Source organism: Misgurnus anguillicaudatus, chromosome 24, assembly GCF_027580225.2.
Source record: "Misgurnus anguillicaudatus chromosome 24, ASM2758022v2, whole genome shotgun sequence".
Classification (NCBI taxonomy): Eukaryota; Metazoa; Chordata; class Actinopteri; order Cypriniformes; family Cobitidae; genus Misgurnus; species Misgurnus anguillicaudatus.
The window spans coordinates 17131551-17146321 of record NC_073360.2 but is presented as its reverse complement, the minus strand read 5'-3'; the positions used below and the strand labels follow the sequence as shown (position 1 = coordinate 17146321).

The 14771-nt window shown below is 37.2% G+C and overlaps 1 protein-coding gene across 1 annotated transcript in view; it reads left to right on the top strand.

The window, feature by feature from the left end:
- The window catches only part of zbtb16b (zinc finger and BTB domain containing 16b), a 72484-nt gene extending 58732 nt beyond the window's left edge, over positions 1-13752 (top strand). The window contains exons 5-7 of the mRNA XM_055196267.2: positions 882-1052; positions 6012-6179; positions 8988-13752. Coding sequence (XP_055052242.1) covers positions 882-1052; positions 6012-6179; positions 8988-9217 — 569 coding nt within the window. The 3' untranslated portion in view covers positions 9218-13752. The remainder of the gene's footprint in view (positions 1-881; positions 1053-6011; positions 6180-8987) is intronic.
- Positions 13753-14771: the final 1019 nt, after the last annotated feature.

Genomic DNA, 14771 nt, shown 5'->3' with positions numbered 1-14771 from the left:
TTTTTAACTCAACTCTCAGCACTGAGTGTGGAAAAACCACAGAGCGCCAGCTTTCAGCGCGAAAAAAAAGCCAGCTACTGGCTTTTTTGAAAAACGCAACGCTTCCACTGGAAACTATTTAAAACATACACCGGCGTAAAAGTTTTGGTGTGCACGCCCCTTTAATGTATCCAATGTGTCCTTAGGGTATAAAATTGTATGCCTAAAGGTACAACATTTCAGTGTGTTGTATACCCACAAAAATAATCCTTGGAGGGTACCACCCCATTTACAGAAAGGCTACAGTTTTAAACTTTTTTTACATTGTATGTTAGTCAAGCAAGTTTTCGTATGTGAATCTTCACTCGTGGCCGTCGAATGGCCTTTCGTAATGACGTCGTGATAACGGATCGATGTCAGCCCTTAAACTGAAAGAGAATAAAAGCTTGAGAAATCAGACAACGTCTCCATGTACATTTACACAAAACTCACATTACAAACAGTCTGTCAATGATGAAATCTAGAGGTTGGTATTTATGTGTCTCAGGCACTTAATGTTTTCTCTTTGAGCTCTGAGCTCAGTTGTAAATGCTGATTGATTGAGTGAGAAGTCAATCCTGGCCTGCTGTTCACGAGCTCACCACTGGGCCTTCACAAAGATTTTAAATTAGAGGCAGCTTTACTTGAAAGATACATTATTGATCGGCTATAGATACTGAAAAGCACTGCTTTTTGTTGTGGAGACAAAAGAAAAAGAGAGAAAAACTAAACCAGTATGTCTTTCTGTATCGCATCCATTATTGACTTTATAGACTTATTCATTTGTTTTCTTACAATGAAGCTGGTTGCCAAATGGATGAATTTATAATTATTAAACTCCCGAACCTTTTTTTCTTCATCAGGTTCAGATATGGCCGTGTTTTGTCTCCTATGTGGGAAGCGTTTCCAGACCCAGAAGGCTTTGCAGCAGCACATGGAGATTCACGCGGGTATGAGGAGCTACGTCTGCAGCGAGTGTGATCGTACCTTCCCGAGCCACACGGCGCTCAAGCGCCATCTCCGCTCGCACACCGGTGAGCTATACCTGGAAACTCAATCACACTATAAAAGTCATCTAATCACATGATCAATTTCACACCTTCATGTAATATATATTGCAGAAAGGGTAATTGAGCTTCAAGCTGAGATACAGAGCTCTTATTACTAAAAGGCTTAGGCAGACCTTGCATACTTTCTTAGAAGATTCAAGGCTATGAACCATACAAAATTTCTCAAATGCCAGCTGTTCTTCAGTAGCGCTTACTGTGTTAAGCAACCTGGTGCCTTGTAAAAACGTTTTATGGCAGTCTTGAGACTGTCTTAAAACAGTTTTTACTACTTTCCTACCTTGCTTTCATACCAAAAGAAAACCCATTGTTCCGAATTTTTTCTTTCATAGCTCAGGAAATCTAAATCTAGAGTTACTTTCAGTATTAGTCTGTGTGGTGCTTCTTGTAAAATTATAATGAATTGGGGAGATGCATTTAGAATGTATTTTATTTCCAACAGGTGTGCAACAGGTACAGTAGCATTGCTCGAATTGAGGGGGGGGGGCATAATGCATTAAGGACCCCCTATAAGAAGTAAAAAATATAAATAGGGTCCCTTAAATATTTTTATTTTAATAAAGACAATTCGGACAAATCCTATAGGATGCAGTAAATGTAGTGAATTAATTATGTACAGTAATAAATGTCAAGTCTGTTTTTAGGCTGTGTTGTATGTGAATGCACATCTAAGAGCACTCATCGTTTTGAAAAGCTGAATTGAAAAAAAAACTGTCTAACTTTATAAATTGACTTTTTGTGGAGTAATTTTCTCTTTCTATGTCTTTATACTGTATTTATAAACATGTCTGGGCTTTGGCGTTCCTTACCAACATAAATTGAATGCATTAAGGGTTATGTTAGGTTTACTTCTTTTTTATCATTTTATAATTATTGCAAAGTCATCAAGACTGACCCGTGGCAAAAAAAGTAATTATATTGTGACCAAAAACTTAATTAAATTAATTATCGCAACGCTCTGTGTGAAGTGAGCCTCAGTGTTACTTTTTCTTATCAGGTGAGCCTGGTGTCAGTTCAAATAATTTCAACACCTTGCTTGTTGCTGAATGAAGCAGATGTTTCGAGTAAATTGGTAAAATTAAAGATCTGCTGAGTGACTAATAAAGAAAGCAACTTGCACCCACCTACTGGCATAATAATTTAACCCGCACTCAACTTATTGAATAATTCACAGCACCACCAATACTAAAGCACACTAACAAGTTGTATTTTAAAGCCAACGTTTTTCGTGATCTCATTTTTTAATTTTGGTTGGTGTGTAAGGTTGCTGACCAGGGGTCTCATTTATAAAGCGTACACCAGTTTCCAAGCAAAGGTTGTGATTTATAAAAAAAAAAAAACTTAATTGGAGAATGGGCTTGCAGGGTGGGATCTGAGGATGATTCATGTACGCACACTTGCATGTGATCTGTGATTTTTATAAAGGGAACATTGCTTTGTTTTATAAGTCTTATTATTTTTTGGGGTATGCCATTTTTGGCATTTGTGCGTACGTAGACTTTTAGTAAGGATCCTATGCACAGTTTTATAAATGAGACCCCAGGTCTGTATTTTGTCTAGAATTAAGTATTCAGAGATTGTGCAGATCAGTGCAATTTGTTTGTCTCAACAAAAAGACAAATGAATTACCACGATTTAAAAAAGCATTTGCTTGCCATAGACTCTCTCTCTCTCTCTCTCTCGCCTGCTTGTTCGTTCTCTTCTAAAATACCAAAAAGATTGTCAGAGACAGTTGATGTCTAGACTCAACATGTAAATTTTTGATAAGAGGACCAGAAAAGAAGAAGCGTTGTTTTATTTTTTTACAAGAGTGAGGGCATTAAGTATGCGCTCCGTCTCGCCAAAGACCGGTGGGTACACGAGTTCCTCAAACGCAACTTCTGTAAGGACAATTTGATGTTACAAACCGTCTGAGTAAATGTCAACAAAATCTCAAGCAAAATCAGTTTATTCTCCACTTGAATAGTACGAGCAGAAATGTTTTTAACAAGAAGGAATAGGATTTTTCAAATAATCTGTTCAAGGCTCAACATAAAGGACTGCCCGGTGGCCCGGGGCAAGCATGAGAGACGTTCGGGCAAGTAAAAAGTATTGCCCGATCCGGCCAGTGCTTCACCCTCAGTCACTGAAATATATTTTCATCAATGTATATTATTTAACATCTTGGAAGCAGAAATTTACTTTTTTGCACAGTTTGCTGTCAGTTTACAGGTAAATCAGAAAAGTTGGGAGCCTTTTTTCATTGTAACATGTCTGTTATATATATATATATATATATATATATATATATATATATAAATATAAATATAAATATAAATATATATATATATATTTATTTATATATATATTTATATTTATATATATTTATACACACACAATTATATTTGAGGGTTGAATTATTATTTTTTAATATTTGACACTATTAATTTTCAATATTTGACACTGACATTTTTTTTATTGGGACCAGTGAAAATTTTGGCAGGGCAACTGAAAACCTGAACCAACGCCGGGATCCGCAGGAATCTTATACTATATATATATATAGCAGATATAGCTGTTGTTTTCTGATTCTCAAATCTCTGGAGTCATATTGGTTGCGTCAGATTAATTAAAGTACATTGAGCACTACGCATATCACTTATTGAATCATGTGAACCAATATCTAAAAAGCAATCGAGTGATTGTTTTAGCAATTACACATTCAGGTCTGTCTGCATGCTGCAATACCCACATTTCATAATTGAATCAATTTGCAAAGTGGATTTTTTCCTGAATAAATATCCTATTTCATTCATAATTCACATTATAAAAGCAAAATGGGATGCAAATGGGGTCTTTAAGTTACTTTCCTAATTTTAAAATGAAGTGTAGTCACCTTTTGAGGATTTGGTATGACTATTATCATGCAACAATTAAACGTGTCACTGATTAAATAACATGTGTCAACCTGGCAACATCCAATTCACTCGTATGCTTGTATTTCATACACCCTGCATGGAATAAACAATGCGAGGTGCGATTGAACAATAGGCTGCATGAGTCTCCATTTGCTCCTCTCTTCATTCTGCACATGTAGGCGCTTCTCATTAATATGCCATTCTTGTTCCCTCTCCAATTCACTGCCAGGCCATTTGCAGACAGTGGCGGCTGTCTATGTTCACAGCTGTGTTTGATAGTACAGAGACAGCACAGAGCTCACATTGCTTATGGCGCAGACAGTTCTCTTCAGGTTTTTGGCCTTGGCTTTGATGTGATTTGTCAGAGAGGGTAACGCGTTTTTAATATTTAATAATGTGTATGTAAAATTCAACACTTTTTTTATTTATTATGGAATGTCAGGATCGATGTAACGTGAAACGTGGTGTCATTAATATGCGCTTTAATACAAGCCTAACAATAACCTTCGTTATCACGTGCCTTCACCCCCCGAAAAAAAGCTTGGTCTATTTGATATGGTCAAAATATATTAAATTTGTGTTTCAGAGAGGGAGAAGGCTTGGATGGGTAGAAAATGAATAGCAGATTTTTTTTTGGTGTTTTGGTGGGGGGTGAACGATCTCTTTAATAGATCCAAAAAAATTCGATAATAAACGTATAGTGACATCCGTGAATACAAAAATTGAGTTTTACTGAAAGCCGATACCTATGGATGTTTTCTCCGACGCTCGCGGCGTGTACTTGAAGCGAGTGACGTGTTCAGAATGTGCATGGATCAGACGGCTTCGGCGCATTAGCATGCCTGTGGTGTCACGAGTCTGGCCTGCCTGCTGCCCGCCTCTGGGCAATTAACTTTAATGACAGACAGGCTGGAGGGCTTTTCAGAAGGTGCATCGGATAAGTTGATACAGATGCATAAAGACCGCTACTCTATCTATCATCTCATATCTGTTCACGAGGGATCGCATCCCTCGCTCCCTGCTTTTACTCTGGGCTGAGATAGAAACCCATTCATCTCAGCCAAAAGTGTATTTGAATGTGAATGGCGGGCTGCGATTGGCGTAGAGAACGTGCTCGGGGAATTTCTGCATTGTCTCTTAAGAGGAGGGTTTAAATCGGAGCATGACAGAACATAACAAGAGATGCAATTTATTCTCGGGCACGGACGGCACTTGGACGGGGAGATAATGAAGAGCATAGGTCACCACCGATGACTTTAAAGCCGCGGCGCCCGCGTTGAAATGCATTAAATATTGCCAACGTTATATGGCGCTGCTGTCGGGGGAAATTATATGAGAGGCTGTTAGACAAAGCAGGAAAGCAATTAGCAACCGGTTTGAAATCACCGCGTTTTAGAATTCTCCATTGACTTTCGAAAAAGACACCAAACAGAAATGCATTAGAGCCTAATTCCCTTCGCACCATGTGATGTTTATCCAGTGGATGGTCAAGGCCTTCTCTCTTGGCCTAAAACTGACCTTCAGAATCATCAGTGCTGGTGCATGTAGCTTAAAATGAATGGCAATAAAGCTGTTGGTTTAACCAATCAGATTTTAAATTTGGCAACTCAAGGGTTATACAACGGGTGTACAATAACGCTGACATTTTTTCAACCCTTTTTCCAGTGTCTCATATTATAATAGTATGAATATGAAATGTATTTGACACAAGACACCTGTGATCGCGGATAGGTATCTGATGTTACAACACTAAATAATGGGATATTTAACACAAGGATATTTAACATGTTTGTGAAATCCAGTCTAATGATGAGATTAGGAGATTCAAAGTTTGATTTCAATCTTTGACATAGCCTTACTCATTCAGTATTAAAGAAATAAAGAAATAAAAATATTTTTTTTTACATTATGTTGGATGATTTATTTAAAAAAAAAAAGACTTTTACAGGCAGGGTCACATTGTAAAATATAAACATACAGTGTAACTGACGTTGACTATTGTATATTAATTGTGACCTTTGCATTACAGGTGATCATCCGTTCGAGTGCGAGTTTTGCGGAAGCTGTTTCCGTGACGACAGCACGCTAAAGGGTCACAAGCGCATCCACACCGGAGAGAAGCCTTATGAATGTAACGGCTGTGGCAAGAAGTTTAGCCTCAAACACCAGTTGGAGACGCACTACCGTGTCCACACAGGTGAGTCACATCATCCCTAAAAGACCTCACAGCATTTTTTTGGTCTTATAAACAAGCAGATCCATTCAAAGTAGCAGTGGAGAGTAAAAACTCAGATGTTTAAGGATAATTGATGACGAATTATTTGAAAAGAATGCACACCCAAGGTCATACCATTATTTTTTTAAATAATTCAAAGGACCGGAGACTTATTTTTTCAGCTTATGCCACAGACATTGCTAAGACATTGCTCTAGTGCAGGGGTCTTAAACTACTCTTCTTCGGGGGCCAGATTTAAAAATTGTAAATATGACACAGGCCAAACTTTTACCCCGTTTTTAACTTTTGATATGTTTTTTACTTTTACCATATATGTGTGTGTGTGTGTTGTTGTCGTTTTTGTTACTTTCGTTGTAGTATATGTATAAAAAACCATTGAAATGTTAAAAAACATGCATTTTCAAACCAAATTGAAATTTAAAAGCCTTTTAATAACTGAAAACTCATATTTTCTTTATTAATATTTAAAAACAATTGCAGTTTAACATGTAAGAGCCAAATGTTAATAGTAAAAGTGTAAAAGATCTCTCACTCTTAAACATATTTTTTTATAACTGTTTAACTTTCATTAATTGTTACATGTCAAGTATTTACAAAATATATCCAGTCTTCTCCTAATGACAAAAATTGCACTACATGTTTTCTTTTTTTAATATTTTATAGATATATATATAGGCTAAACAGCCTTTCCATTGTACATTACATACAAATATAACTGTTTGGAGTTCGCCCCCTAGTGGCAGTCATAATGAAATTGTAGTTTAATCGTAAATCTGTCATGCGAGAGAACCTTTAATCTACGAATATATAATTTACTTACCAGTAATTAATAGTATTTAAAGTATTCAAGTGTTACTCAACTTAGACAAATTAATACATACCTATCTTTTTTTTAATGCGTGCACTTGATCTTTGTACAGTGCGTCGTGAATGTGTTAGCATTTAGCCTAGCCCCATTCATTCCTTAGGATCCAAAAAGGGATGAATTTAGAAGCCACCAATCACTTCTATGTTTTCCCTATTTAAAGACTGTTTGTTACTCGAGTAAGTATGGTGGCACAAAATAAAATGTGGCGATTTTTTTAAGCGATTAAAGCACTTAGGGCGGAAGAGCACTTAGTTTGCAGCACTTCGACCTCGGGCACAGTAATATTTAGAGAAGTTTAAGCGATAGGGGGAGTTGTAAGGAATTATGATAGGAAAAGCGTGGAAGAGTTTGGTGGCTTCTGAATTCGTCCCTGTTTGGATCCTAAGGAATGAATGGCGCTAGGCTAAATGCTAACACATTCACAACGCGCTGTACAAAGATTAAGTGCTCGCATTGAAGAAAGATAAGTATGTATTCATTTGTTGAAGTAGGAACATAGCAAAATATTGAAAAACGGTGGTGTTTTCCTTTAAGACTATTTGACAAGTCAGGTGTACGTTTAACTAAAAATAATGCGTACCCGAAACATTTCTTAACCAATTAGAATAAAGCATTCAACAGCCCCGTGGTATAAGAAGAGAATAACACATTAACCTATTGAGATTGTTGACGTGGATGATCCACTAGCAGTTCTAGTTATTTCAAAAACAAGCCTCGGTTTCTAGTTTTACATTCAGAAATTCAAGATTTGACATTTTCAGAGACTAAATCCCCTGTATCTAGTTTGTTCTGGTAAGGTCTTGGCATATTAAATCTATCAGCCGAGCTGGAATTACAACTCGATTGCTGGCGGTTTCTGGCCCTCAATAAGGCAGCTGTTACAGCAAACCTGTCAGGAGTCCTGTCAAATAATTGCTGTCTTGTGTCGAGCGGGTCTGCGGCCACCAGACCAGACAGGTGAAGATAACAAGAGCAGAAACTCAGAACCGAAAGGCCACTGCTCCTTCACACAACCAGCCAGAGAATCACTGACATTTACACTTGCTGTCAATGATAGATCAATACTTGGTTTGCTCTGCTCAGTGGCAGTCGAACCCCCAACAGCTTTTCACATCTGCTGTTCCTAACTTGGACAGCAGGTGGCATCTTAACTCCACTGTTGTTATTACCACAGCCAGGAGGCAGAGCCATGGACTGCTGTGGGAACGATTAGGGGAAATCTAAAGCCTGTTGCTATTGATGCTTTTTTAAAGTTAGCACCTTTATTGTTTATTTTTAAGTCAATGTGCAAGCGAAAATTTTTTTTACGTTATTACTTGTATCGCACAAAATCAATGTAGTCTTCATAATCTATCGTTTTTTATTATTAGCATCACCAAAATGTATTACTTTATTAATGTATGTTTTTGGTCTTTGTGCACATAATCCAATACATTTTCGATCAAAATTTTATGTTAAAGGGATAGTTTACACAAAAATGAAAATTCTATCAGAAGCCGAATAGTAGGAAAACGAACACTATGAAAGTCAGTGGAGCTTCTGATGGGTTTGGTTACAAACTTTCCTCAAAATATCTTCCTTTGTGTTCATCTGAACTCAAAAAATATTTTTAGGTTTGAAATAACATGACAGTGAGTAAATGATGACATCATTTTAATTTTGGGGTGAATTATCAGTAATATTTATTTCTTATACATAAATGCCTCCTAGTTGCACTGATTCATTCTGGTGTAAAACTTTTAACAATCTATTTAAAAAGTCCCACCCTACTTTCCTCACACTGATTGTCCTTTAAAAAACCATTACACTTTAAGTAAAATGGGTTGCGAATGACTTCAATCATTACAGCTGTTACTGTCCCATTTTGTGGTTTTAAGACATTTCGTACCCATTCCCCACAGGTGAGAAGCCGTTTGAGTGCAAGCTGTGCCACCAGCGCTCGCGGGACTATTCGGCCATGATCAAGCACCTGCGCACCCACAACGGCGCGTCCCCCTACCAGTGCACCATCTGCCAGGAGTACTGCCCAAGCCTCTCATCCATGCAGAAGCACATGAAAGGTCACAAGCCTGAGGACGTCCCACCTGACTGGAGGATAGAGAAGACGTACCTGTACCTGTGCTACGTGTGAGACGGGTCGCATGTTCAGGGACATTTCACCTGAAGGTTTACTACTGGGCCAGGCCAAAGAGGGGGCGTGGTCAAAGTGATGAATGCGTAGTGTGGATTTTTTCGGATATTTTGTTGGTGTTTGCATTGACATGCATTCGTGCACATATGTTTTTAGGATGTAACTGCGTAACTGCACTCACAAACGTTGATGAGTGGAAATGTGATCTGTTGAATGCCGTGATGTGAATTTTCGGAAAGAATTAGTACGGTCCACTGTTATGTATTCTTGTTCCCGTCGAATCTGTTGGTCTGCATTCCACCTTGTTGATATGAGAAATTCATAGTATTATTAGACTTGTGTTGTATTGCCATTAAGATTCCCTGCACTTCCGCTCTTTTAACAAATTTAATTTTGAAAAGTCATATCGAGTCAAATACGTACATGGACCAAAGCTTAATTTGAACACAAATGTGATGAAATAGAAAAAATTAGCACATTGGTGGATGAAATTATGGCCTTTAAAAAAAAATGCTCAGTTAAAAGTGTAATGTGGGACTTTTAGGAGGATCTCTTGACAGAAATGCAATATAATATACACAACTATATTATCAGACCTTATATGATGAACAACGCTCCTTACATGGAAGTCGGCGTCATGTTTCTACAGTAGCCCTAAATGGACAAACTGTTTTATAAAGCGCGTTACATTTCTTCGTTATCTCAAACGATGACATGTTTGTCCTGTGGCAGCTACCGTAGCTTCTCATTGCGTTTCGAAACTGAGGATGGTTGCAATTCACAAACTCACCTCTAGATGCCGCTAAAAACCCACATTACACCTTTAAATTTACGTTTCGGCTTTAAAGTTCACGATTTTGATGATTTTTTGTAATTACATGCGTCGAAGCGCACAAAGTTGGACCCATTAGTAATTTTTCCTAGAGTTGCATTCGAATTGTGCTGCCAAGCAACTGTATTAATGTTCAGGGACATTTATTCAACCTTAAATAACAACACTGTGCACTTTCACATTTTCGAAAGCCCTTTTTGTTGTTTTAGGCACCACACGTTGCATTTAGTGAATGTAGACAAAGTTTAAGAAGTGACTTGCTTCGAAGTCACTTTCAAACCGTGGATTTCATTGAATTGCAAAATTTCACAGTTTTAAAAACAGCTATTGAACTGTTAATGAAAGATTAATTTCTTATACCCAGAAATCAATGTATGAATTAAAGGGACACTCCACTTTTTTTGAAAATATGCATTTTCCAGCTCCCCTAGAGTTGAACACTTGATTTTTTGCCGTTGTGAAATCCATTCAGCTGATCTACGGGTCTGGCGGTAGCACTTTTGGCATGGCTTGGCATGGTCCATTGAATCTGATTAGACCATTGGCATCGTACTCAAAAATGACCAAATAGTTCTTATATTTTATTAATGATATTATGCAGTGCCCGAAAAAAATTGTCCCCTGCTACTAAAAGTTACAAAAAGGGTTTTTGAAAGGGTTACAAAACTATTTTGGGGCACTGCGTAATATCAACCATGGTACAGCAGCAAAATCCTTGATTATTACGCCAAAATGAGAGTATAGTTTCTAGCCATATCATATATTTTCTGTCGGTCTTAGTACACAATCTTACCGAGCCCCTAAGGTGACACTGGAGTGAGGAAAATCTAAAGTTTAGTTTCATGTGCCCACGCGAAACCTTCATGTGCGTGCGCACGTGAAACTAAACTTTATTTAATTTTTTCTCCATGTCCCCTTAGGGGCTCCGTACGATGTAACTACAGAACAGTCAAGTTTTAAATAGGAAAAACATCGAAACTCTTTGGTCATTTTTGAGCGCGATGCTAATGGTCTGGTCGGATTCAATGGATTGTGCTGAGCTGGGCTAGAAGTGCTGGCGCCAGAATGGCTGAATGGATTCCAAAACGGTGGGAATTAGGTGTTTGACTCTTGTGGAGCTGGAAAATTAACCCATTTTCAAAAAAAGTGGAGTGTCCCTTTAAAGTGAGATTATTTTTTAGATAAGAACTTCAAATGCAATATATGAAGAGCTCAGATGCAAAACCCTTTAACTCTTTCCCCGCCACTGATGAGTTATCTCGTCAAATAAAAGAAAACGCTTCTTTGCCAATTACAAGTTTTTACGCCAATCCATATTTCCGCTATTATCCACCAGGTGGCGCCCTTACCCAACATATATAACCCGGAAGCAATCCCTTAGGCCAAACAGTAAAAACTGTGTATGTTTTGATCATCGCCCTGAATCTGATCTCTATCAAAAGTCCTTCACAAAAATGCTATTATTTTTTTCTTTTAAAGAAACCTACCCATATTTGAGAGGTGATATAAAGAGAAAAAAATGAAGATAGGATGAAACTTTTTGTTTGAAAGCAGAGGATCTGTTCTTTCATTTGATATATTGTATGTTTATATATTTAAGGAAGAACATTTTCTGGAAGGCATTAAACTTTTGTGAAAATCATAAAACACTGGCGGGGAAAGAGGTGTCTGACATGTTTTCTTGTAAATGAGCATTTTTAATCAGACTCTTAATGGATTCTGATAAACAAAGTTGAATTTCTAAATGGCCTGAGGTGGTGTTTAGCGGCTTTTGCATCCGAGCTCTTGTGCAGTCTGCTACTACATTTAGTTATCCGCTATTTCCATTTATCTTTGCCACCTGTCATCTCTTTGTGTAAAAGTGTTACTTGAATTGCCTAATTTTGGCATCTCACTCGCTAGGTTTATTTTTGTACTTTTCCTTGATTTCCTGCTGAGCTGTGTTTAAGGATGGGAATGATTCTGTACAGCGGAATGTAATTCATCAGTACGGGATTATCTAGTGATAGTAAACTTATAGTACTAGTCTGAAACTCTTGCACTAGTGCGCGCGCCTGCCTCTCAGCCGTTTGTTTCAGGGCTACCTCTACACCGCTCTCAGTTTTGCACTAAAACAAAAGCACAGTTTTGTTTTGCTTGTACCTATCATTTTCGTTTCGACCCATTCGCAGAAATCTCGGTTTGTTCATTATATGTACACTCCTTACAAATTCAGCCTAAATAATAAAAAAAAGATACATTCTGGACGTGTTTAGAGTAGTGTTTAGAAAATGTTTAGTTACTTGAGGGGATAAACTTGAAACAATGATCTTTTTATGTGAAATCGTTAAATCGCAAGAAATGCAGTACCGATGTGTGCAGTTACACGGGGAAGGTAAGCTAGAAAGAAAACAAAAAATAAGTGATTTTCTGTGAAAATAAATCTCTCGGACAAGAGCCAAACGCGGCACTTTGATAAGGGAATATGTTGTATTTTTGTATGGGGTAATGTGTGACCCGTTACGTTGTTTATTTGAGTGAGCAAATATTTTTACAGTATCTTTTGCATCGTGTTCGTTCTCGATTCGAGTGGAAAATCTTGTGCTTATGTTGAACATATAGAAGTAATAGATGTTTGTAAAGCATATATTGTAGTCATTGCTGCTGGGTGTCAGTTTATAAATGATGATAATAATTCCATATATATTACGAGTGTATGAGTTCGAGTGTGATCTAATGCCAACAGCTGTATTGACCTGTGACCGTTCAGCAACGTGGAGCACAACAAACTCGTAAAGTAAAGATGTATCCGTGTCTGTGTATTGTGTGCACTACTCACTGTAAGATTAGAGTCACCTGTAAGATCTATGCTGGTTTTCTTGTGCGTGCGTGCAATGTGAGTCGATGTGGTCAACTTATTCAGTGTTAAATAAATGCACCTGTCAGCTGCGAAACGAACAGGTGCCCATGTAAATTGGTTGCTACATCTTCTGTATTCATACAGTATACACAGGGAACGGTCTTTGTTTTGACAGTTATATTTGTGTCTTTATGCAAAGTCACCTTGATATGAACTGAGCTCATAGGCAATCGGGGATGCTTTTACTTATAAAACATCAACAGAGTCATTATACAAATGCTGTGTTTAGTTTCACAACCCCTAATTCATTTAAAAGGCCGCAGAGATTTTGTTCAGTTGTCAAAAGCAATAAATCTTGGTACACACATGAAATTTTGGCATCCCTGCCGCTATCACTGTGTTATCGTTTGCTTTCAGACAGGATGTAGCCATGTCACTCGGAGCTCTCTTATTTGTGCCATTGTTACACAAATTAACACACGGACTGAGGATCCACGCGGGACCAAACGGCCATTTTCGCCCCATTTGCCTTGTTTTAGTGACAGGAGCAAGCTCTTGGTGTCGAAATGGTTTTACATTCGTGTTTTACTTTTTTGTATTGTCTACCTCAGCACCAGTTCTTTGTGTAACTTTTCAAAGGTGCCCGATTATTGTTACTTTGTTTTGTGCATACGTTTTGTATTATAGCTTTGTAGGGGTTTCTTTCTGTTCTTTATTTCAGCATAGAGATGCTGTTTTGAAGCACTGTGTGGTGATTTTGATGCTGCAAATAGAGGTGTAGATTTCTTTCTCTTCTCTCTGTGGGTTTAGACACATCTCTGTATACGTCAGTGTTCTCAAATAAACTTGCAAAAGAAATGTAAAGCTGCTGCTTGTGTGCTTTTTTTATCGTTTTATGTGTCATAAAAATGGTGGTCTTGGGGACATCACTTTACATTTATGTTTTTATGTGTTGGTAGAACATTGCAACACAATGGGATCACATATAGGCCTACTGATAAAAAATTTAAACAAAGTGTATAGAGTGAAGTCGCTTTGGATAAATGCACCTGTTAAATGTGTTAAAAATGTAATAAAATGTATTTACAGATATTTTTCTTTAAAGAAACGTAGTGTATTTAAACTAGAGTTTTTATCAGTATGTCTATTCCCTTGCAATCAAACACAATGGTGCTTCTTATAACTTTGTATATAGGACAGGATAAGGACAGCAAATTATCATTTGAACATTAACAAAAAAAAAACTTAAAAGTAAACCCTTAAGTATCTGAGAGTAAAATCAATGCACTTTACTTAAACAATCTTGTGTATGGGTGATTCTCACGAAACCATTGAAACACCACGGCACTAATGATTTTAGCTTAAAAATGTGTAATATAGTAACATTAAAAAGCATCAGAATTAACACAATAATGTGTTCTACCTTGCACAATGTGTGATTTCAACATAAGAATTTATAATTGGAAATTTTATCTCATTTTCTGCTGAAATTCTCATTACCGCAATGTGTCCGGCTGTGTGTGAACATGCGTTATGTTGTAACTTAATCAAATTAACACAAAAATATTAAGAAAAAAAATAAATGGATGTTTTGCTAGACTACTTTAGATGACAGAAAAAATATTTACTGAATATTCATGTATAATAATAATGAAGAAAAATTAGGAAAATGATGTGTCCATGCCTGATGGTCTCATCCTCCGCAACACTTTTTGAGAACAGTTTAAGCACACATACAGAATTTTAATAAAGTTTGATTTTGAGTGACCAAGCACATGGACCAGTTACTTCAAGATGGCTACCAGGTAAGATCTTTTTTTACAGTTAATTTGAAATATTGTCTTGTCAGAATGCTTACACGACATTTTGATTATCATTACCGC